The 23,328-nt window shown below is 30.2% G+C and overlaps 6 protein-coding genes across 8 annotated transcripts; 3 read left to right on the top strand and 3 right to left on the bottom strand.

Annotated features, from left to right (window-relative positions):
• Nucleotides 1–9: 9 nt before the first annotated feature.
• On the bottom strand, nt 10–5,552 carry LOC103578774 (UBA-like domain-containing protein 1). Of its 2 annotated transcripts, XM_008559949.3 has the most exons (5): nt 4,652–5,552; nt 4,377–4,551; nt 2,735–2,809; nt 2,131–2,224; nt 10–1,946 (listed from the first exon to the last, which is right to left on the bottom strand). In XM_008559949.3, the coding sequence occupies exons 2-5, from the start codon at nt 4,485–4,487 to the stop codon at nt 1,813–1,815; spliced, it is 414 nt and encodes a 137-aa protein (XP_008558171.1). In that variant the 5' UTR covers nt 4,488–4,551; nt 4,652–5,552; the 3' UTR covers nt 10–1,812. The 2 variants fall into 2 exon arrangements, with proteins under 2 accessions (XP_008558171.1, XP_053594378.1); XM_053738403.1 differs by having other exon boundaries at nt 4,377–5,551.
• A 2,924-nt stretch (nt 5,553–8,476) lies between these two features.
• LOC103578773 (uncharacterized histidine-rich protein DDB_G0274557) lies at nt 8,477–10,640 on the top strand. The gene is made up of 4 exons (XM_008559947.1): nt 8,477–8,808; nt 8,962–9,012; nt 9,422–9,568; nt 9,892–10,640. Exons 1-4 carry the CDS (start codon nt 8,797–8,799, stop codon nt 10,120–10,122), a joined length of 441 nt encoding a protein of 146 aa, XP_008558169.1. The 5' UTR covers nt 8,477–8,796; the 3' UTR covers nt 10,123–10,640.
• Nucleotides 10,641–11,966: 1,326 nt separating this feature from the next.
• LOC103578772 (neprilysin-4) lies at nt 11,967–15,944 on the top strand. The gene is made up of 17 exons (XM_008559945.2): nt 11,967–11,985; nt 12,149–12,215; nt 12,303–12,406; nt 12,504–12,560; nt 12,644–12,701; nt 12,877–13,067; nt 13,148–13,385; nt 13,454–13,703; nt 13,814–14,090; nt 14,173–14,331; nt 14,411–14,646; nt 14,739–14,848; nt 14,917–14,975; nt 15,053–15,101; nt 15,164–15,350; nt 15,419–15,595; nt 15,709–15,944. Exons 1-17 carry the CDS (start codon nt 11,973–11,975, stop codon nt 15,880–15,882), a joined length of 2,406 nt encoding a protein of 801 aa, XP_008558167.1. The 5' UTR covers nt 11,967–11,972; the 3' UTR covers nt 15,883–15,944.
• A 69-nt stretch (nt 15,945–16,013) lies between these two features.
• Nucleotides 16,014–18,484, bottom strand: LOC103578771 (putative mediator of RNA polymerase II transcription subunit 12). The gene is made up of 4 exons (XM_008559944.2): nt 18,423–18,484; nt 17,783–18,055; nt 16,624–17,713; nt 16,014–16,525 (listed from the first exon to the last, which is right to left on the bottom strand). Exons 1-4 carry the CDS (start codon nt 18,444–18,446, stop codon nt 16,125–16,127), a joined length of 1,788 nt encoding a protein of 595 aa, XP_008558166.1. The 5' UTR covers nt 18,447–18,484; the 3' UTR covers nt 16,014–16,124.
• A 2,489-nt stretch (nt 18,485–20,973) lies between these two features.
• LOC103578809 (tetra-peptide repeat homeobox protein 1-like) lies at nt 20,974–21,508 on the top strand (the record flags this gene model as incomplete). The annotated part of the gene is made up of 2 exons (XM_008559994.2): nt 20,974–21,093; nt 21,167–21,508. Coding segments are annotated over 2 exons (462 nt in total), but the record flags the coding sequence as incomplete, so codon positions are not given.
• Nucleotides 21,509–21,682: 174 nt separating this feature from the next.
• On the bottom strand, nt 21,683–22,348 carry LOC103578770 (uncharacterized). Of its 2 annotated transcripts, none has more exons than XM_008559942.1 (3): nt 22,297–22,348; nt 21,985–22,227; nt 21,683–21,900 (listed from the first exon to the last, which is right to left on the bottom strand). In XM_008559942.1, exons 1-3 carry the CDS (start codon nt 22,306–22,308, stop codon nt 21,721–21,723), a joined length of 435 nt encoding a protein of 144 aa, XP_008558164.1. In that variant the 5' UTR covers nt 22,309–22,348; the 3' UTR covers nt 21,683–21,720. The 2 variants fall into 2 exon arrangements, with proteins under 2 accessions (XP_008558164.1, XP_008558165.1); XM_008559943.1 differs by having other exon boundaries at nt 21,683–21,897.
• Nucleotides 22,349–23,328: the final 980 nt, after the last annotated feature.

Below are 23,328 nucleotides of genomic sequence, written 5' to 3'. Positions count from 1 at the left end.
TCTGTTTTTTCTCCATAATTATATACATATGTAATGTTTAAAATATTCATAAAATAAACAACGTAATTATGGCGACATATATTAAAATCTATAGATAGCCGGAAAATATATCAAGTTCTCTGAGAATTGAGAATAATAAGTATTGTTTTTGTATAGATTTTTTAATGTCATTTACAACGAATTTATTTACATGACAGAATAATCAATCGTAACAATATAGTTTAACTATAATTGATAATAATAAAAATAATAGTAAATAAAGTAAACAAAACATTAAATGATACTGAAGGTAAGATATTTAACCACGTGTCGTAATAATTTACGAAGTGGGACCTAAATATTAATCAATATTTATGATAATAATAACCGATTAACAATCAATGATAATGATAATAATAATAATAATAATAATAATAATAATAATAATAATAATAGCTTCATTATCATCATTAACAATGGTTGAGTTTTGTTTAGAGACAAAAGAACTATGAAGCTTTCGTGCAAGCATACCTGAGCAAAATAATTCAAATAGGCGTATTATTATTATTATTATGATAATAATTCACCTTTGAATAATAATAATGATAATTTTAAAAATCAGTAATATTTATAACAGACAGTTATTTGAATCTCTATTACGTGCAATAACAGCTCACGCTTTTCGATGACACTTTGATAAAAAATGATAATTACATTGCATACTTATAATTACATTATTAGTCTATAAAAAGTATCGTCCAGTTCATCATCTTTTTTCCTACGACTAAAATAATAAGAAAAAAAAAAAAGTTACTAATTGTACGTGGAAGCAAATTATCTTTATTATCAATTAATTATAAGCAAGTACGTTATTTAGTTTAAAAGTCTGAGTAGCACTAATAGACGACAGTCAACTCACAATTATTAAAATAAAAATAAAAGTAAAAAATATTCAACTACCATACAATGGTAGTATTGATATACCAGTTGTAAGCATTCCCGATCAGCTTAATTGTTATATATTTATAATAAAGGTAACGACTGCCTGTAAATTATTTATGTATTACATGACAGTCATTGTAGTTATTATTATTATTATTTTTAATATTATAAAATCAGTGAATAACGTTGAAACAATAACGATTTTTTTTTTCGTTTTTTTTTTCTTTTGTACCTTACAAGTCAGGGAGCTTCTTAAATCACATCAAAACAAACATGACATTTCATAATTATCATACGAGTTATCACGACTCAAACTAATCATCAAGTCAACTCATCTATTTCTTTTAATCACGATTCATTATTAATTTACTTAATAATTATTACTAGTGATATCGCTATAAGTCTTATACTATCTACTTAAAAACTACTAATTTATCTTTTACTGTTTATGTATGTGTGTGAGAGTATGTTAAAAATATTCATTCCCAGTAACTTATGAAGAAAAAGATGATAATGATGATGATGATGATGATGATGATATCTTGAAATATTCCAAATGTAATTCAATAATTGTATCCGAAATACATTTAATCATCTTGTAACTTATTGGTTTATATCTCAATACAATAATCTCAACTAGTTTGAAATTTTTTTTTTTTTTTTTTGTCCAATAAAATAAATTAAAGGAAACAACAGTAATTATAATAAAAAAATTCCTCACATGGTTGATAAATCTTGAAGATTCAAGATAAATTTCCTATAGGAGGAATAGGAGGTATATTACGACTTGTCTTGTCTGGCTTATTAACAATAATATAAGCCTCATTAAAAAATAAAAAGTGCTATTCGCATCAATAGCGTTTGTTTTTACGGAAAACAATTTAGTCTGTTTTATCTCTGTGGCTCGCCAAATCCAAATTGCTGCTGATTTTGCGTCTGCTGCTGAGTCCCAGATACACTACACCGAATTCCATGGTGTGGCATTGGAGACGTTGTCTGCTGTCCATTCTGCTTTGGAGACATTCCTATAATTAAGTTACTTATAAATAGACAGTCACATCATTATGACTAGAGCTATTATTATAATATGTATTACTCTACTAATCATTACTACATGACTACTAACGATTATAAAAAAAATTATTTTTTTGTCTAGTGATGGCTATTAAGAGTACAAGGTCCGATAATTATTATATGATTAATACTAACCGGAGGGCGTCTTGTCACCTGCAGACATTTTTTGAAAGGCGAGCAATGCGTCTGGAAAATTCGGCGGTGTCGCTGGGGTATTACAAGGTGTTATCTGTAATATTTAACATAAATAAATTTTTAATAATAATAATAAAGCAAATTTTTTTGGTGAGCTAGTTTAAACCAGTAATGTCTGTTTGGTCGAAGCGACGTTGGATTTGGCACGAGGCTTATCGGAATGTTATAGCCGAGAATAGTAACCTACACTACCTAGTGACGGATTTTGCTCATCATCATCCAGTGACTCTCAAATTTAATTATAAATATATATATATACACCACCATCATCATTATGATTGTCGTCGTTGTCATATTATCATCAACGCTCATTCATCATTACTTTATACAACTTGTTTATTATCAACCGATAAGCATTTAAATTTTTCTACGATATAATGTTTGCTGATGGAAAATTAAACCGAGTGTATTTAAATACAAATAGAAAGTTAACAATTATCACGACAGACGAGTTGTCGCTTAATAGTAAGTGAGATTAATACTCTCGATAGCTTTATTATTATTTATAATTATAATTTATAAATAATAAATAAATGATACTCACCTGACCTAAATGCGCACTACGTCCTTGAGGACAGGATGGTATTGCCGCTTCTTGAAAAAATATACTCAGCGCAGTCTGTAACACAATAAAATAAAATAATAATTAAATATAAATAACCGAAAAAATTAAAAAAAAATCAAGATAATTAAAATAAAACAGGTTGATTGCGTTGTTTGTAAGGATTATCACTGACCTTTAGCCGTAAAAATAATTATTGGAAAGTGTTTCGTATGCACCTAATCGTTATTGATATTTCTTTAAATAACTTTTATAAAAAAAAAAAAAAAAAATATAAAAATAAGTTTTTATTTGCTACGTTTATTTATTAAATATTTTAGTAACAAATAAATGTGTTTTAGCTGGATACATATATCGTTGGCATGGCTACACCACGGAAAACATAATAATATAAAGATTATTAGCAACAGCTGCGACAACAGTAAATTAATCAAACAAAAAAATCTCAAGCTAATCTCTTGGTTGATGTGTCACGTCACTTGCTATTAATTATTTTATTATTAAAAAACGCTTGGTATTAATAATAATAATAATAATAATAATAATAATAATAATAATAATAATAATAATAATAATAATAATAAATCGAATGATAGTCGTAGGAGCAGTAGATACGATATGACATGTGTCAATAATTATGTTATACACGTACAAGTTAGTATCTAATCTTGAGCGTGAATTATTAAATCCCAGTTGAAAGGAAAAGTATCAGTAATTTAGATATATACATATATAAAATATATTCAGGAAATGTTTTGTCAGATCTTAGTCTCTAGTCTCTAGTTAAACGACTTTCGCATTTGTATTTAATTAATATCATGTACTAGCTACCGAGTAATAATTTCTTTGTACAAAATAAACTCACTCCAATATCAATAATAACTAACAAAATTATCATAACCGGTGCTATTTAAGTTTCTATTCCTATATTTACTTTTTATTAATATTTATAACAGTTTCTCAACTTTTATTAAATCTTTAAACGTAGGCGTACCCACTATAATGATAAGGAATTTTATAAAAAAAAGTATCAAAAAAGAAAAAAAAAAGAACAACTCGATGTATCCATTTAAAACTAGTATCTCATTATAATATTTTAAATAAATAATTCATAATAGTAAAAATAAAAATAATCGATTGCTCAATTGCCGATTGGCACAAAGCAACATTCGGTCACGGGTTACATAAGTTTATCAACACGATCATCATCGGATCAGGATGTTGCTGATTATTTTTAAAACATTTGTCAACTCATGATATAATTCTTTTATAAATTGTAATGACGTCCCGGAAAATTACGATGACTAATACCGATACTATTTGTTATTATTATTATTATTAATAAGTAAATAAACTTTGTAATAACAGAGCAAGGCAGCCATTTTACAATGGGCTTTGTTTACGTGTATGTTGGATGGTAATATTGCAAGGTGCCGCTGTTGAATGCGCAATGCCAGCGAGTGTGGCAATATCACGACAGACTAAAACACTACAACTTTAATAATAATAATAACAACAATAAATAAACTCTTGTTGTTGTTGTTGTTGTTGTCATTATTATTATTATTATTATTATGATTAAAATAAAATAAAGTATTTGAATGGTGAGAATAAAAAAACTCACTTCGAATTGCCAATGAGCAGCTTGGAGCAATTGTTTGGCTTGTTCTCTTGCACATCCAGCGGCCAGCACAAATTGATTTATCATTACCTGCTCTCGCAGATGGGTATCCATTGTTGTTGTTATTGTTTATTTATATATTAACATACGAGTGTCCAAAATAATGATAAAGGCGATACTTAAAACAAAAATAGTAACTTTTATTTTTCTGATACTGGTTGTTGTAACAAGTTATCATAGACAACACACATCAATGAAGACGACCGACAGACACTTACAGCAACTCACACACTTACGGCAACTTACGGCGGTGGGTGATGCTGATGTTGATGGTAATAGTTGGTAATAGTGATGGTGATGGTGATGGTGATGGGGACAGACACACTGAGACACACAAGCTACACAACCACGAGAATATGATTGTATTTAATTTAATGCCAACAAACGACTGAAATAAGGAGAGAGACCGATATAATAAAACTCAATATCACGTTTACATTAACGACACGCTATATTATATACTGATTATTTATTTTTAACTGGTAATCAGTAATCAGTAATCAGTAATTTCAATCCTCGATAAAAACACTCAACTTAATATATATTTATTTTAATTATAAAACGACTGCGGCGACAAATGATAATGTATGTGGCTGTAGTCTAAATTCTCTGCAAGTCTCTTGTCTCTTGCGAGCACTTGCGAGTTCTTTCAAGTTCCTTGTTTTCAAAACTCAACTCATCGGTAGGAAGACAAACTCGGATGAACTTGGAGCGGGGTAAGGAACGAAATTACAATGACGTCACGCCGCCTCTCTGTCCTCTGCAGTCCTCTGTATTCCTCTGTATTCCTCTGTATTTCTCTGTGTGTACTCTACTGAGAAGCGCCATCAACGAACACACTCCCTTGTGTTTGGAACAATTCTGTTCAACAAACTCACTCCCTTCACTTTCAATATTATTTACTTTTTTTATTTTTTTGCTTATCCGCGCTCGCGCTCGCGCTTCACTCACTCAGGCACCTGTTTTTTTTTTTTTTTTTATTTTTATAATTTACTCAATCTTTATTATAATTATTAATCTTGCAGCATTTCTTTATTTTAAAACTTTGTTTTATTATATAAAGTAAATAAATCTTAATGATTTTTTATATGTATCAGATAATTCACAACAAACGGAAAAAAATGAAAACAGATGTATGTATTAATATTATTAAAATAATAATAATAATGATAATACTATTATTATTATGATTGTATGGAATAAGTATTATTGCCATCTGGTGGGATTTGAATTAAAAAAAGATGGCGCCATCAACTGAGCTCTGAAACTTTAACTTAGCGCGCGCGAGAATATTTAAACTAGTGCGTGGAAAGTAAAATAGATGGCGCTGTCTCGAGGCGGAATTATTTAAAAAGGCTGAGATTATGCAACAGACTCGAGCCGAGACACGTTGCTGGAGTGGTTTTATGCACATATTTTAATTAAAATAAATATTCGAATGTTTCTTGACGCCAACTTGCGTAATTTATAGATTTCAACATTATCGTATGGAAAATATTTAGATGAAAGTGACAAGTACGAAAAATTTTATCGTTTATCTATCATTTTTTTTTTACACAATTTCTAATACAGTTTCTAATATATCAAATGCAATATACCTTTCTAAAATTAATTGGCTAAATATAAATATTTCATTATTTTTTATTTTTTTATTTTTATTTTTTTTTTTTTTTTTTTATTTAATAATCGGCTACTCAATTATCCATTGTTGAAATTGACCACTTTACTACTTTTTCTATCAATTAAAATTCTTAGAATCAATCACACTTGTTACAGTTTATTCAATTTATGTCTAGATTGCTTGGATTTAATTAAAAAGTTAACGACTCCCTTATTATCTTAACTTAAATCAATCAACCAAGCCAGTGCCTCGAGCTTTAGATTACTGTTACGAGGTGACATCTCCACATTTAATGAAAAAATATTATCACTATATTCCTATAATTAAAATTACTATTTATATCAGCTGACAAATTACTTTTAATAAATATAAAATAATAAGAATAATAATAACAACACAACTTTGTTGATTAAGACTTAGACTTTCAGATTAATCATGGAACGATGACACGTGTGAAACTTTTTATTATTGTATGCCTGATAATCTTAAGGAATATCACGTAACATGTGTTTTCCTATGAGGCAACACAATAACCATCGAGCTAGCTACAAGCTGCAGAATAAGTTAATATAATATAACACATTATGGTGGTGCTATCACACGTAATTCGTAAAACATCAGACGCTTGCGACTACTTATATTGTAAGGAAGAAACGCAACAATGATTGCAGAAATTTATTATTCATTATTATAAGGTGTTAGAGTTTTAACTCCGGATGCATTTATTATTATTATTATTATTATTATTTTATATCTATATTGAATTAATCTATTAATTATAGTCATCATTCGTACTGTAAAATACCATATACATTATTGTTTAATTAAATAATTAGTGTACAATAGTACTTTAGAGACTTTCTACATTTTAAAAAATTTCTGCCACCTATTTGTTCACCAACAGATATGGGAATCCAAATAGCCTTAGGGTTTCTGAGCTACTCTGAGATTTCGTAATCAGCATCCTTGGATTAGAATGCTTGATCACAGGTATTCGTCTAATCGTTACACTTATTATTGCATTCTTCTTTCGACTTTTTATTACTATTTTTTATTTGGTTGTCCTAAACTAACCCATTAATTTGATAAACTATATTTACTATTTAGTTGGTTTTTTTTTTTTTTTCTTTTTTCTTTCTTTAAATTGACAGAGCATAACGGCGGCGTGTAGGTAAACTATTCTCCTGATTGTTTGTTATGCGGTAGAAGGGTTTACCGACTATACTAGTACATTATATTCTTTTGTTTAACATAATCCATTATATCTCCAAAGTGCAGTACAGTGGCGAGTAATAACTAACTTGTTACAAAATAATGGGAATCGTTAAACTTTCCAGGTTTTTCGCAATCTGACGTCATAACCAGAGCGCATTTACATCAACATGATTTATTATATTATAACTATAACTATAACTATACGATACACTTGTCGTTGTCTAAAGAAGGGTAAAGGGGTGATTTAGTCGATTTATAAACTATAAGTTTCATAAATATATATTTATATGATTATAGCTGTTGCTCTGAAGCAAAGAGGGAGGAGTTTGAAATAAAATTACGCAAGACTTGTTGGGTCTAACGGAGATTAAACTAGTTCGAGTAATCGTTAATAAAATAAATGAAAAAAAAAAAAAAAAAAAAGATCAATCGTAAATATGAATAGTTATAATGATTTAGGTAAAAAATGAATTTTAAAAGGATATTTGGTAACCGTATGTGAATTTTAATTGTTTTTATACGATAGAAACAATAAAAAATGAAAATTGCGAAATTAATATTAAAATTGTGGAAATATGATGACTGAGATAAGCCACGGGATGATTTTAATTATTATGGATTTATGTACAGTTTTAGAAAGTTTTATATATATATTTAATTAAATAATGATGATAATAATAAATAATAGAAAAATAAAATAAAACTAATGAAAAGGAAATGAAAAATATGCTCTAGTTGAAGTTATGCACCGATGACGGAGAAAATGGGCGAGTCGATCTATGGAAACACGTAATAACCTAGTCTTATTTTTTTATTTTTTCTTATTTTAAATTTGTTTTCTTCATCTTGAAATGGCGATAATCGAGTTTAAAGTTGTTGAGATAAAAAAATATAAAACCTGGCCTTATAGTGAATCCATGCCAAGGTACAGGCATCTCCACTAATGATCGACCTTGCTCTACGATTTATCTAATGATGACCAAGTTCTAGGGGACGTTGATCGCCTCGAGAAATTTTTATTTTTCAGTTGCGTAATAATTATTTTACTTGCGTGCATTTTATTATTTAAATGAGAAATTTTAATCGATACAGGAAGTGTTGATGCTTATACATATATCTCTATCGTCTATCGTATGTGTAACTGTATAAATGTATAAATGTATAAATGTATAAATGTAAGTGCGTATGTATGTAAGTAGTTCAAGTAGTGGATTTGCATGATACCAGTTGTGTGGGCCGATATAGAGTTTTTTGCCAGGGTTGGTAATTAAAAATAATTATTGACACAGTTGAGTGGTATCAGCAGGTATCAGCGCAGAAGGGAAGCTATCGGTGGAGGATAGAAGGCGAATGGTGAAAGGAACCTCCCCTGGTACGACGCTAGATTGTCCAAGAATAACCGATCCCCGCCCGATTCGCAATCTTGGTGCTGCCACTGGGCAGGGCCTCACTATAAAAGCTGACTTCGCTAACCCTAAGTCAGGTAGTTCTACCCGTCTTTTCACAAGATAAACTAACTAATCCAATATGAAACTGTTGGTAAGTTAATTCTACATATTTACTATTTTTACTATATTTTTATATTATGTATTTTAACATATACATATATATAAAATATGATAATTTACAATTTGTAATTTAATTGATTAACTATATTCCTATATACATTAATAATTAATTATTCTTTCGTAGATTGTTTTGTTCGCCGTCGTGGCCGCCGTTGCTGCTTACCCAGGCTGGGAGGTAATTATAATTTTTTTTGTTTTATCAACTTTAAAACTCAAAATTTATATCAAAAATTCAAATTTTCTTTTAATCAATAACTTACACACTAAATTTTCTTAATCGAATACCTCTGCATGGTCGTTTATCTATTAAATGTGTTTTCTTATTATGGTCACCATGAAAGAAGTTGTCTGGTAACAGACAAACTTATAACTAAAATTTCAAACATTTCGTCTCAATTGTCTCAATAATATTTAAAATAATAATAATAATAATAATAATCCATTGACACATCTAATCACGGAATCATCACCATGGATAATCTATCTATTCTCATGAGCAAGTACCTGCCTTCAACTCTGTGATTGTCAATAAATATAAAAATAGCAATTTTAGTGTTATTGTTACTATTGATTTGGTTAATCAGGATCCCTGGCAATCATCTGGATGGAACGCACATCCAGTTGTAGTAAAGTCTGGACATTCAGGCTATCACCAGCCATCTTATGATTATCATCAACCATATTATGGTTACCACCAACCGTCTTATGGTTATCAGCATGGTTATCACCAGGTAAACTACGACTTTCATTAACTCCACTCGCAAGATTTAAGTGGAGCAACTAAGCGTAAAATAAAAAGACTATTCCATGGATAAGCCAATCATGTCATAAAATAATTTTCTAACGACTTGGAAATAAAATTTAAATTGCAGACATACTTTCACCGTCAGACGTTTATCTAACTATTTTATAGATTACATGGCATTAATTAATGTCTGTCATTTACATATCATTTATTTAATCACCATACTACCATTTTAAGTAAACTATAATTTATTTATATAAATATATCTTTATTTACTTATTTATTTGTTTTTAAAATTTTTTTTTTTAGCACCACCACGCTCACCATGTCGACGCTATCCACGTTCCCCAACCACACCCAATCCCACCTCTTCACCCTGAGCCACTCAAGTTGAAGGTTCATCCCCATGTCACCAAAATCCACTACGACCACCCCAAGGTCCACCATCCCCATCTCATCGGCCACGAAGTCGCCCACCACGAACCAGAAGTCAAATACGTCAAACACGAAGTCCACGACCACGGACACGGATGGGCTTAATTTATCAACAACCATGACATTATCCAGTGATCACCAACTGGTTCAGCGTTTAGTCCATACACAGTATATTCACCCATCGTCATCAACTTTTCAAATCTCATCGTCACAGTGAAACCAAAGCCGTACTAACTAGCCTTCAGTCTTACAGTCGTTGGCTAGTCAACATTTTGGCAGCAACTGATTCATTAGACTTATCAATAAAATAGCGGCGTCAATATTTATTATTACCATTGGATTTATATTTAAAAGTAACTTTTAGCTCTCAGCTATCAGTTAGTTTTATGTTAAAAATAAAATATATCTGTGATATGGACTACTCAAAGAACCAGTACCAAGGCAACTTAACATATAAAATAAAAAGTCCCCCTGCATCTTATTTAAAATTCATTAAATTGTGCGGCATGTGATATCGAAATGGATATAACGTCACCGTTATTTTATTATACATTATATATCCTGTCAATACTTCTGTAAACTCCAACATTTTTCATTCAGGACTTTGAATCTATTTATTTTAAATAAATGCTCATTTATATGTCTTGTGATAAAAATATTTGTCTCTTTATTCCTATCACCCTTAATATATTTATTTATAAACATATATAACAATAATCATTAAATCAGATCTAAATATAAGCATCACGTATGGCAAATCATACATTATATAGATATATAATGTTACATGTGCGGTAAATAGATAACTTGTGGCAAACAATCAATCGTGAGTCGTCAGGGCAACGGATCGTCCAAACAGTAGCATCGCCGCACGGGATATTAACCTCATGATTATTTTTCTCGCCTACTGAGTACAATCAACTTCATGTCTCTACAATCAACTTCATGTCTCCCTTGTGGAAGCGTAATTCCTGATCCCAGTCAACAAAACACAAGTTCATGCCTATCATCTATTAGAAAAAAAAAAAAAACGCAAACCTCCATACAACTTTTAACTCTAGTGACAAAGAAAATCAATTTGCATATTATACATATATTATATACATTGTTGACTCTTGAATTTGTTTGTTTGTCTCTGGACTACATAATTCTAACTAGTTATTATTGTTTTAAATATTTAAAAATCAATTAAATGGTATGGATTCGTTTACTACAATTAAAGAAAACTGTCCTCAAATTATTAGATTATTATATCTTGTAACTTTTGTTTAATTTTTCAGACTGGCTGGTCTCAGCCGATTTCACCTATTGTCAATAATTGATACAAGTAATTCATGTATTCCTATAAACAACTTTTATTTGCAAAGGAAAAAATGATGGGACACGCTACACTGTCTTGTACCAGGTACTGCTCCACAAGTTTACATTTCGAAATACATTAAAGCTTCTTGATATTTTGTTATTGTTTTCAAATACAATAAAATAATATAATAACAAAGTTTAAATTTCATAACAATTTGACAGCTTGAAAAATTATTAATTCATAATTGTATTAATTTTTATGCAGCGATCGCTGTAACTTAACTTTCTCCACGGTACTGTTTCATATATATATATACATAGAGTTATTACTTTTCGCGGCACAGTAATTGTACAAAGTAAGATGCTTACGACTTTATTATTACTTTAATTATTGTTTTTATTAAAAATAATTATATAACCTAATAATATTTAATAATTAGGATATGATTTCAATGAATAAATAAATAAATAAAAAGTAACTGTAACGGTAAAAGAAGGTGGATTAAGCATGGAACTGGAAAGTGGCTGCAAGATACCGATCGAATGTAAAATAGCATCAAAACCGCTAGAAATCGCGTTCACTCGGACACCCAGTTGTCCTACACGCGGTTCTTGTATGTCGTCAGTTCGATCCGGTCAGTGGGACAATAAGCATGAACAACCAGCGTAAGCAAACTACTTTTTTTTATACTTAACTTTTTACACTTAATCGCGTCAGCTACATATACTCGATATATTTAAACATTGTTTTTTTTTTTTTTTTTTTTTTTTTTTTTTTTTTTTTTTATTTATATCAACAAACTTGAATCTTGAATTTGAAATTTTACAGATGATGACTCGGTATTTACTGTTGATAGTACAGCAAATTTAGTTCCTGTTAAATCACGAGATTCTTAGTGAGTATGCAGAAAATCGATCAAGTCTATATCAATAAAATATTAAAGTTTAGGTAAACCTGACTTTTATTACACTTTTTAATTTAGTTTTAGAAAAAGAAGAGGAAGTAACAGGTCTGGATTTATTATGTTTGCCTTTTCTCTGTTAATTATCGGTTTGCTCGCGGGTCTAATCGCTATCGGAATTCTCTGTAAGTATTTTTTATCATTTTATTTTTTTAGATACTTTTTTGTTTATTTTGCTGGACCTAGTTGATATATTGATAATATATTGATTTATTTGTATAGATTTACATGTCAAGCGCAGCCTTACGTTATGCGATTCTGAAGAATGTATTCGTATAGGTATACTCTACTTATTGTATCTAATTATATGTTATATTTATATTATTATTGACATGACATAATTTGTTTTTTATTTACAATAGCGGCCAGTTTTAAAGAATCTATGGACACTTCTATAGACCCATGCGAGGATTTTTATCAGTAAGTATATATGAATTAAATATACATACTTATATATTTTCTACCTAATGGATTCAAATTATGGGATATAAGTATTTATAATGAGGGTAATGAGTACGTTCAATTATGCGAGTGAGTTTCAAGGTACGGCTATAAATTTGACTTTAAATAATATAATATAATAAACTTTATACAGATACACTTGTGGAAGGTGGTCAGAAAATCATCCGACTTCTCAGCCGACTATGTTGAATTCTTGGTTTCATGAGAAAGCTGAGAAAATCAAGTGGAAGATCAGAGATTTGTTGATCAAAAACTTTACAGAGTCTCAGGTACCATGGGCTGTTGCACAGGCTAAATTACTATATAATAGTTGTCTTGACAAAGGTATCAAATTCAAATTCAAATTTTAAAAAATTTATTTTCTGTAAAAATTTTAATTTAATAATTTTTTATTATATGTTTAGTTGCTCTAGACGCTCTTGAACTTACACCTCTATTTAATTTACTGGAGGATTTAGGTCTGTCGCAGATACCAGCGGCTCTGAGTCAAAAGACCGGGGATTTTATAAAAATAGTTGCTCGAGCGAGAAAAATACTTGGGGAGGAGATTTTTATTGGATTCGATGTGATTCCTGACCCGCGAAACGGTAGCAGAAAGATTATTTTACTTGACGTGCCAAGTATGATGGGTTCATTGCCGTTGTATGAATTCACTTTTTCTTTTATTGCCAAAAAAATGATTGGAAATTTAAAATCCATATTTATTTAAGGAATGATGTTATTAAAAATCGTTTAAAAAGTGTAAGAGCAGGGAAAGCTAAACGAAATGAGGGTTCTAGTTCTGATCAAAACAGCTCAGATAATAGAGAAAAATCTTACGCCATTGCTGTAATTAAAGAATTAATAATTAATGGTACACATGATTCATGTGATTCGGAAAATAGAATATCTCCAGAGCAAGATAAAGTAATAAAAAAAGTTGTCGATACTATTTTTAACTTGGATGATTTACTTAATGTTGTAAGTGATTTGTTAAAATTCTTAAAATTTTTTTCATAGTTAAAGAATTGATTGACTTCCTTTTTCAAAGTTTCATAAAAGTTGTAATTTAATAAAATAATCATTATCAGATGTATGGTGTGGAAGATAACGAAACGTTATCAGAAGAGGACATCAAAGATGGTAACTATATGTTAGTAGATGATCTTCAAAGTATAACGGATGATTTCGTAAAGTCAGAAAACAGTTCATTGGAGCCAATAATTATTTGGCGACCTTATTTGGAAGAATTATTCAAAGGAGTAAAAGACTTGGACCTTGATAACCGAGACAAAGTACTCGTCGTTAATATTGATTACTTTAAAGATTTAGCATTTTTGCTTAACACCGTTGAAGAAGAAATTTTAGGTAAAATAATTTATAAATACTCATCTTATATAACTAAAAATTATGTATATAATAATTATTTAAGTATGAAACATTTTTTAAGAGACAATTATATGGTGGATCGTCGTAGATCTGGTAGTACCATATTCTTCAAATAATCTCAGACATATTTGGTATGATTACATTGACAAACTGGTAGATGTTGAAGTTTCTTATGATGCTCCGTCATTACATTGTGCTGGAGTTGTCAATGATATGATGGGTAATTAAATCATTCATTTGATCTAAAATTTTACTTGTAAACAATCGTGTCAGTATTTTATCATGTTTTTATTTAACAGGAATGGCTGTGTCATGGCTGTTTGTCGATCGTGAATTTCACAACGTAACTGCACCGAATGTAATTGAAATGCTTGAGCACATAAGATCGGCATTTCGTGACATTGTCATGAGAACAAACTGGATTGATAAAAAAACTCAATTTGGGATTTTAGAAAAGTCTAATGAAATGGCTTATGTTATTGGTTATCCCGAGTGGCTTTTTCAAGACAATCATCTCAATAAATATTATCAAGGGGTAAATTTTTTTTTTTTAAACTTTAATTAATAGGTTCAGTTACACAAGTAATATTTTTAATTAAAAAATTTTAATAAAAATACATATTTCAGATAGATTTAAAAAAAGACCAATACTTGAAAAATATTTTATCAATCACCCATCTAATGACCGAAACAGAATTAAAATCTCTACATCTAATAAATCATACTCACGATAACCAGTAAGTGTTTTTTTTTAAAAGAAAAATAAAATCCTCAAGATTATTTTACAGAAAATTTTATTTTTCAGCTGGGAGCTGGACCCAACCGACATAAACGCAGTCTACACTTTTATGACGAATCATATAAGTATGTTTTAACTTGAATTGATCATAAAAATAATTATAATATTTTATAAAAAAAGAATATTTGAATTACGGACGCAGCTTTACCTGCGGCTATTTTACAATTTCCTTTCTACAAACTCGGTTTGGAGTAAGCGTGGTACAAATAATCATGAAAGTAATAAATATTTAATAAAATTTTTTCTATTGAAGGGCGTTGAATTATGGAGCGATTGGGACTATTCTTGGACATGAATTGACGCACGGTTTTGACAACGACGGGCGACACTATGACGGCCAAGGAAATTTACGTCAGTGGTGGAGTAATGAGACTATATTCCAATATGCTGGTAAAACTGACTGCTTTGTCAAACATTACGAGAAATACTATGAAAAAGATGTAATTATATTTATTAAGTATACGTATGTCTTTTTAGTTTGAGGTATAATGTCGTCTTATCGTTTCAGATCGATCAACACGTTGACGGTGTGTTAACTTTAAACGAGAATATTGCTGACAACGGAGGTCTTCATGAAGCAGTGCTCGCTTACCGAAGATGGAAAACCAGACACGGTCAAGAGCCTTACTTACCCGGGTTCAGTTATCTGTCGCACGAACAATTACTGTTTCTCGGATTTGCTCATGTTAGTTTACATTTTATTTTCTAACTTTATTTCTTCTCATCAATTGTTATTATATATATTTTACGGATAGCTCATTACTATTAATTATTTATTTAATATTTTCTGAAAAACAGTTATGGTGTGAAGATTATTCTCCAAAGTCCTTGAAATGGATGTTACGAGATTCACATTCTCCAGGACATGTAAGATTAAAAGCTGTTTTAAAAAATTCAAAAGAGTTTAGTGACGCTTGGAAGTGTCCTATCGGCTCACCAATGAATCCACCTGAGAAATGTCGACTGTGGTGACTGATGAGGAATGTGAACAGCTTACCAGCTGTGAGTTTATTTTTTTATTGAAAAATTATTGTATATTTTAAGTAATTTTAATCAAAGATATTTATACAATTAATTTTATTAATATTATTATTGTAATAATAATTATAGATATTTTCTTTACGGTATCGTACATACAGACTCGTTAATTTATTAATTGATCGAGTCCACTAAGTCAACATAAGTCTATCCTACTCTATTGGATATAAAATTATTTAGTAGATGTAACTACCATCGGAATCAACCTGCTGAATGGTTTCTTTGTTCTTATGGGTTTGTTCTTGGCTGACAGTTAATTGTTGCTCAACATGGTCATCAGGTTTTTGTTCTTGGGTTGGTTGTTCGCTTGTGTATCCTGTGAAAGTGTTACCGATATTGTTATTATAGTTGTAGCCTTGGTTGACAGAGTCAATGTCGACGGCGTCGTTGTATGCTTGGGCGCTATTGGAAAATTGATCTGCTGACGGGAGTGGAGAGTCCTCAAGAGGGGGGAACTCTGCGAACTTTTGGATCTGTGACAGATCTGAAAATCCAGGGAAGGGATGTCCAGATGAGGATGTCTCCTCCGCGGGAGTATCGTTGGCTGCGTAGGTCTGCGGTGCTGGTGCAGTTTCAACTAGTTGGAAATAATAATAAAAGTTATATTTATTAAATTAATATTATGGTAATTTATTAATAAATAAATAAATAAATAAATAAATAATAAATAATTACCTGTCACTGATTTTATGGCTGGTGTGTAGGCAATTTTGGGTTCATGTTCAACTGGAGTCAAGTAAATATTTGTGGGTTGTGGAGCTTGTTGAGATGGGTAGTGATCAATGGTTGGAGTTTTCTTTTCCTCAACTGGAGTTAAGTATGCATGGGTGGGTTGTGGAGATGGTTGTGGCTGATAGTGATCAATAGTTGGAGCTTTCTTTTCTTCAACTGGAGTTAAGTAAGTGTTGGTGGATTGAGCGGTTGGTTGTGGCTGATAGTGATTTACGGTTGGAGTTTTCTTTTCTTCAACTGGAGTTAAGTAAGTATTTGTGGGCTGTGGAGCTGGTTGTGGCTGATAATGATGTACAGTTTGAGTTTTCTTTACTTCAATAACTGGAGTCAAGTAATTATTGGTGGGCTGTGGAGCTGGTTGATAGTGAGTTTGAATTGGTTGAGGTTGGTAGTGAGTTTGAATCGGCTGGGGTTGATAGTAAACTTGAGCAGGCTGTGGCTTGGGTTGTGGTTTAGGTTGTTGTTTAACTTGTGGTGTGTAATGAGGTTGGTATGAGTACTGTGGTACTTTTACTTGCTGAACCTGATGACGTTGGATCTGGACTACGTGATGCTGTTGTGGCTGACGATGTTGCTCGACTGCGGGACTGAGGTGCTGGTTGCTTGGTGCAACAGTTTTTTGAACAGGTACTTGGACGTGTTGGTGTTGGTGTTGGTGTTGGTGTACGTGACTCTCTACGGGGGTTCCGTAAGATGTAATTGGCACTCTGGTTTCTTTGGCTATGACTGATTGTTCCTTGACTGCGATAGGAGGACCGTAGCTAACTTGTGGTGATTGGTAATGATGTTCTTGATGCTGTTGTTGGTAATGGATTGGTTGAGTTTGCTGATATTGATGTTCAAAATGATATTGCTGTTGGTAGTGTTGTTCCTGATGGTGTTCATGATGTTGTTGTTGTTGTTGTTGATGATGATGATGTTCGTGGTGTTGTTGTGGATGATGATTATGATGTTGTTCCTGGTGATGTTCTTCATGCTGTTGAACTGGTACTCCATATGAAGTTGAAGGAATTATTGGATTATAATGTTGTTCCTAAAAATTAAAATACATTGAATAATAATAATTATTATTATTTAATTAAAATATTTGAAATAAACTAACGTGGACAGTTGGAGTCTGGTAAGATTGGTCAGGATAGCTGACTGGGGTGCCTGGTTGATATCCAGGTGGTCCATATACCGGAGCAGGTGAGTTGTATGATCCAGAGTACTCGCCAACAGATTTTACTACTTGGAATCCACCGTTGTCGTGATTATCATGGTGATGATGGTGGAGATGGTAGTCAGTACCATACCGTGGATCTCCTGGAAGAATATCTCTTCTTTGTCTGTTCGAAGCAACCGGCAAACTCAGTGCCGAACCTACCAAGCATACCTAGACCAAAATATCAAATAAATGTATTAATTGATTAATAGGTAAAAAAAAATAATCAACAACATTTAATCTCTGTTAATTATTATAATTTAAGCCAATATTGCGTCGTTAATTGTGTAATAAATAAGTAAATTTTATATTAATTAATTAATCACAGACTCATGTGCTCAATAATTAAAATTTTGAATAAAACACTTTAAGTTAAAAATTATAACGATCAATTAAACTTTTTTAGTCACTACAGTAACTATTAATTTATTTTATTTAGTAACTATAGTAATTATTATTATTATTATTATTATTATTATTATTATTATTATTATTATTATTATTATTATTATTATTATAGTTATCACAGAAAACTCACCACCGACAGTAAAAAAAACTTCATGTTGATTGTACGGAGTTCCGTAAAGAGTTGAGTATCGATCAAAGATTTCGAGTTTTTATAGATACCCAAGTCCCTCCCATAATATTTCGTAATTTTTGGTGATGGCATTGGTAGAACTAGATATTTAAACAGCTTCTTTTTTTACTTTTTAAATCTTCCACCTCTTATTTACTTTTTTTTCGCCTGAGGATACTAAATTTCTTTGTATAAATGTATTTTAAAAATTTTTTTTTATTTTATTGTAATTTCTACAAACAGAAGCATTTAAATAAACCAGGAGCTTTTGTCAGCTTGTCAAAATTTTTCAATCTCATCAATAATACGGATGCGCAGGTATAATAATAATAATTTCTTTATTTATTAATTTGTTATATACTATTTTTCGTCAGTTCCTAAATCATCTTTACAGCCAAAATTTTTACTTTTTTTTTTTCTTTTGTCATTTCAATTCAAGTTGATTTTAATTTTCGTGGGCTAGGAAAATTATCCAGAAAAACATAAAAAAAATAAGTTGTATCGAAGGTGAAAGGGCGTGAAAGTACTGAATACCTGAAAAAATATTCAACGATTTTATGTCACAATTGAACTTTCTAAGGTATCATTTATGTTAATTTATAAAAATTCATTTAGTTTGCATTTGCTTAATCACAAAAAGGTCTCCAAATTTATGAAAGACTATATAATTATTAACATATACATAAATATAAATATATATAAAGTATATAGTCTTGATTTATACATAAAATTTATACATTATTTATTGATGTCTCAACATATTTTCCTATCAATATAATCAAAATTTAATTTTATAAATTATATTACTCAATAGTTTTTTGTTTCGCCCAATAAATCAATAAATCAGCGATCAGCTCATAATATATGTACGCGAATTATTTAATTGAATTTGCAAATATATAACGTACATGTCAGGTGTCAAAAATGATAAAATTTTTTTTTCAACTATTGCAAAATCGGCATCTAAGAACCGGATATTTATTTTAAATTAATTTAGTATCAGTTTTATCCTTGAATTAATAAGCTAACGATTAATAATTATTTATGTATTTGATTGGTCTTTTTTATTAAAATATATTATGTATGAGTTTGTCAGTATTAAAGTAATCATTTAAATACGTAGAAAATTAATATAAACGTAAGCAGAACCAAAACGAAATAATAAATCAAGGATTACATTGAGTCTCTATCTCATGGTGATGATCAAGGATAACTTAATACATATATTAGGATGTAAATTTCAGGTAAGGAAATTAGTGAATGATCGACTGGTGAATCGACCTCGAGAAAAAAGATAAAAGTCGCAAGATAATTTATTTTTAATTAAAAAAAAAAAAAAAACAATATGCATCATCGTATCTATTATAAATATTTAAAAATAAATTAATCAATATAATATTTATATGTAATCTCATGGACTTTATTTAAACAATTATATGTAGTAATATATTGCTGGATTGTGCTTCAATAGATGAATATTTTGAATGTCTTGTGTAAACAAGAGATTCTGTAATCGTGATTGAGATAAAAGAATCTTCAAAACATAAAAAATTTTCATCAGACAGGATCTCGATTTTTTAAAATCTAAACGGTGAAGGTGAGAGCTCCATTCCACTATTTATAAAATAATTAATACTCTTCTTCCGAATTATTTTTCGTCGTCCTTGACAACATTTAAACATCTTCTTTTTTATTCGTTTGTTTTTTTCTTAATTTTTATATTTACTGAATAATTAATTAATGACGAAGCGATTGATCCCTAAATAATATTATTATTTTTTAATCTTATTAATTTGTTTTTTCATTAAGATAAAATAAAATAACACAGGAAGCTCTGATAAATTTTTATTTTGTCGGATCTACGGATGATTGGCCTGGAAGGGATTTAAATAGAATGGGTTTAAATCACGTACAATGTTCCGGTGGTTTATAATCCTTTCACCATTCTCTTACAATCTTCAATCTATCCTCTGTGATCTCGTTATTTTAGCAATAACTAATTAAACATAAATATTATTTAATATAAATTTATAATATTCGTGACTGAATTTATCTCAATGCTAGTGTTTACAGATTATGATTATCTACATAATTAAGAATGTTATAATTGTAGCAATTGTAGATGATGATTATAGTTAAACGATCAAATATCAAACGCGGAAGTATAAGTTATAATGTTACTTTTTCCTTAAATAAAACTTATAGCAGTGATAGTGTCCAGTGAGTGTAGGAAGAAAGATGAAAGTGTTTTCATTGTGAACGTATAAAACAGAGTTGCTGGTATATAAACCGGCAACTGTTCTTTCATCATCCTAGTATGATTCATAATCAGAGCAGTGACATTGATCTTGTTTTGCCACAAGTCCAATAAAATGTTTCATTTTATCGTAAGTTAAATATTCAAATAAATTCGTAATTTTATTACTAAATCTCACTTAAAATATAAAATTTATTTTAGCTGATGACTCTACTTTCAACATCTTACGCATACGAGGCTTCTAAAGAGGATTATTATCAGTTTCCACGACCACGTTTGATTTCTCAGTCATTTAATATCGCCGACTTACCTCCGAAAGTTATTAAAATTACCAAGACGATCGCTGTTCGCGTTCCAGTACCATATCCAGTAAAGGTACATCATCAATCATAAAATAAATAAATAAATAAATAAATAAATAATATTTTATTTTTTAAATATTTAACAGGTCCCGTATCATGTTCCGGTGCCAGTGCCAGTAAATCATCCGATACCGGTCCCCGTTCCCCAGATAGTTAAAGTGCCTGAGCATATACCCTACGAGGTATCCAAGCATGTACCAGTGGAACTTAAACAGCAGGTGCCATTTTTTATATCCAAGCCCGTGCCGATTCCTCACCCGGTTCCCATACCGCATCCCGTCAGAATAGATCGACCTATTCCGTATCCAGTTCCCTACAATGGACCCCATCATCAGCAAGAAAACAATCAGCACTATCAAGTTCACGAAAATCATCAAACAGAAGAAAGTCAAACTAATTTCTCTGATTCAAACGAACTGAATCATTAGTTATCAATTATTTTATAATTATAAGTAATTTTATTTATTGGTTATATTGTGTATGAAATAAGTGTAAACTGGTTTGTAAATTGGCTATTTAAATAAAAGAATAATGATAATATTTAATATTTAATATGTAAAAATTTTTATTATAAAAAAATCTATAGACAGTATCCAGTTTTTATGAGGTTTAATTATTAAAAGAAGGCTTATTATTTTAATTATTTGCTGACGATAACAGGATGAGTTATTCCAACAACGCGTTTGACATATGGTACTGCATAGGTATCAGGAACTTTAACCACAATTGGTACAGGATGATATGTCTGAGCGACTGCTACTGGAAGGTGTTTCGTTACTTTAAGACCATAAGGACGCTCGTATACTTGGTACTGCACCTGCTTAAATTAAATATTATCGTGGATTATCATCATTATCAAGGATATTAGAAAATTAATTCCAGTTAAAATAATATATGTACTTACGGGAAGTTGAATGTGTTTTTCGACAGACACAGATTGATGAGATACGGGAACAGCATATTCATTAGATATTGAGGAGTATGGATAAGTATTGAAACTGATATCTGGAGTGTATGCATATCCATAACCCAAATCAATTAATCCTCTTTTGTCTTTTTTGGTTGTGTCTGTTGGTGTTTTATTGTCCTCTTTCTTTACCACTGCGCCGATTGTCAGTGACACCAAAGTCATAAAAATAATAATTACCTATAAATGTAAAAAAACAATTTTTATTATTTTTTATAAATATGATGAAAATAAAATTTTTTTTAATACCTTAGACTGCATATTGAAGAGCTTGTTGTGCTAGTTAGTGATTGAACTCGAGGTTGTGAAGATGTGAAGAATACCCCAAAAATTAGTGCTTATATATACTAAGACAAACCCTTTGATGACGTTAAAAGTGGTAGTGGTGATGGAGGTGGTGGACTTGATCAAGTCCACTCAGATAGAACCATTGACGACAGAAGACACTAATTTACGATTTGTTGTGCAACTCTAATAGTCCCACAATAAAAAAATAATCGTCACATATCCTACGTCATCACATTTATACACCATGGGAATCGACTATAATTTTGCCATTGCTTCGATGGGAATTGACGTAGATTAGTTTTTTTTTTTTCTATAAAATACAAAAGTCAAGACACAAATGAAAGTGCTTGGATTTATTGTTTCCGGCCTTCGAGATCGGAGAATATAATTTAATCACGAGCATATTTTTAAGTCACTTTAGAACTGACGTACTCTCATATAGATACCGAATTATAATTTCTTTAATTGAATGTTTTTCAAAAGTTTTATTATATAGAATATTATACAAATATAGTTTTAATTTTATTTATAAGATTTTTTAGCTGACTGCGTCATCGATTAGATCTAAAGAATGTAACGTGCCCTTTTGTCGCATGTACAAATAAAATCTAAATCTATACATGTAAGTCAATGACGAAACATTGCATTTGTTTTCCCACGATTAATAATAATGTATTAAGGTGAACAGTATACTTACAATACTTTCGTAATAGGACAATATATTTTATTTGTCGTAAAATTATATTATTTATTATTATTTTTTTTTTAGGGAATAATAAATGTAGACTTTTTTTTTTTTATGAAAACATTAAAAAATTGAATTTATTAATCAATTCGCTAAGATTTACAAATAGTCTGAACACAAACATTAGAGTATTTTCATTTTGCTAGGTCACATGTATATATCTTTATCAATAAGTCGGATGCTTATATAAACTGACGATTTGGTCTCAGATGTTATTATCATAATTATTATTACTATTATTATTCTTA

The sequence above is a fragment of the Microplitis demolitor genome, chromosome 4 (genome assembly GCF_026212275.2).
Source record: "Microplitis demolitor isolate Queensland-Clemson2020A chromosome 4, iyMicDemo2.1a, whole genome shotgun sequence".
NCBI lineage: Eukaryota > Metazoa > Arthropoda > Insecta > Hymenoptera > Braconidae > Microplitis > Microplitis demolitor.
The sequence above is the reverse complement of the archived record's forward strand: the minus strand, read 5'-3'. Positions and strand labels throughout refer to the sequence as shown.

What these genes read in the sequence shown, in the direction of transcription:
- LOC103578774 (XM_008559949.3), bottom strand. Translation starts at nt 4,487, where the DNA reads ATGGATACCCATCTGCGAGAGCAGGTAATGATAAATCAATTTGTGCTG. An exon ending in GTAGTGCGCATTTAGGTCAG is followed by an intron (nt 2,225 to 2,734) that starts GTGAGTATCATT and finishes TAAATATTACAG; the next exon opens with ATAACACCTTGTAATACCCC. An exon ending in AGGTGACAAGACGCCCTCCG is followed by an intron (nt 1,947 to 2,130) that starts GTTAGTATTAAT and finishes ACTTAATTATAG; the next exon opens with GAATGTCTCCAAAGCAGAAT.
- LOC103578771 (XM_008559944.2), bottom strand. Translation starts at nt 18,446, where the DNA reads ATGAAGTTTTTTTTACTGTCGGTG. An exon ending in ACCAGACTCCAACTGTCCAC is followed by an intron (nt 17,714 to 17,782) that starts GTTAGTTTATTT and finishes TTTAATTTTTAG; the next exon opens with GAACAACATTATAATCCAAT. An exon ending in AGCCATAAAATCAGTGACAG is followed by an intron (nt 16,526 to 16,623) that starts GTAATTATTTAT and finishes ATTTCCAACTAG; the next exon opens with TTGAAACTGCACCAGCACCG.
- LOC103578773 (XM_008559947.1), top strand. An exon ending in CTGCTTACCCAGGCTGGGAG is followed by an intron (nt 9,013 to 9,421) that starts GTAATTATAATT and finishes TTGGTTAATCAG; the next exon opens with GATCCCTGGCAATCATCTGG. An exon ending in ATCAGCATGGTTATCACCAG is followed by an intron (nt 9,569 to 9,891) that starts GTAAACTACGAC and finishes TTTTTTTTTTAG; the next exon opens with CACCACCACGCTCACCATGT.
- LOC103578772 (XM_008559945.2), top strand. An exon ending in TGAAGAATGTATTCGTATAG is followed by an intron (nt 12,561 to 12,643) that starts GTATACTCTACT and finishes TATTTACAATAG; the next exon opens with CGGCCAGTTTTAAAGAATCT. An exon ending in AGAAATACTATGAAAAAGAT is followed by an intron (nt 15,351 to 15,418) that starts GTAATTATATTT and finishes TTATCGTTTCAG; the next exon opens with ATCGATCAACACGTTGACGG.
- LOC103578770 (XM_008559942.1), bottom strand. An exon ending in AAAAACACATTCAACTTCCC is followed by an intron (nt 21,901 to 21,984) that starts GTAAGTACATAT and finishes ATTTAATTTAAG; the next exon opens with CAGGTGCAGTACCAAGTATA.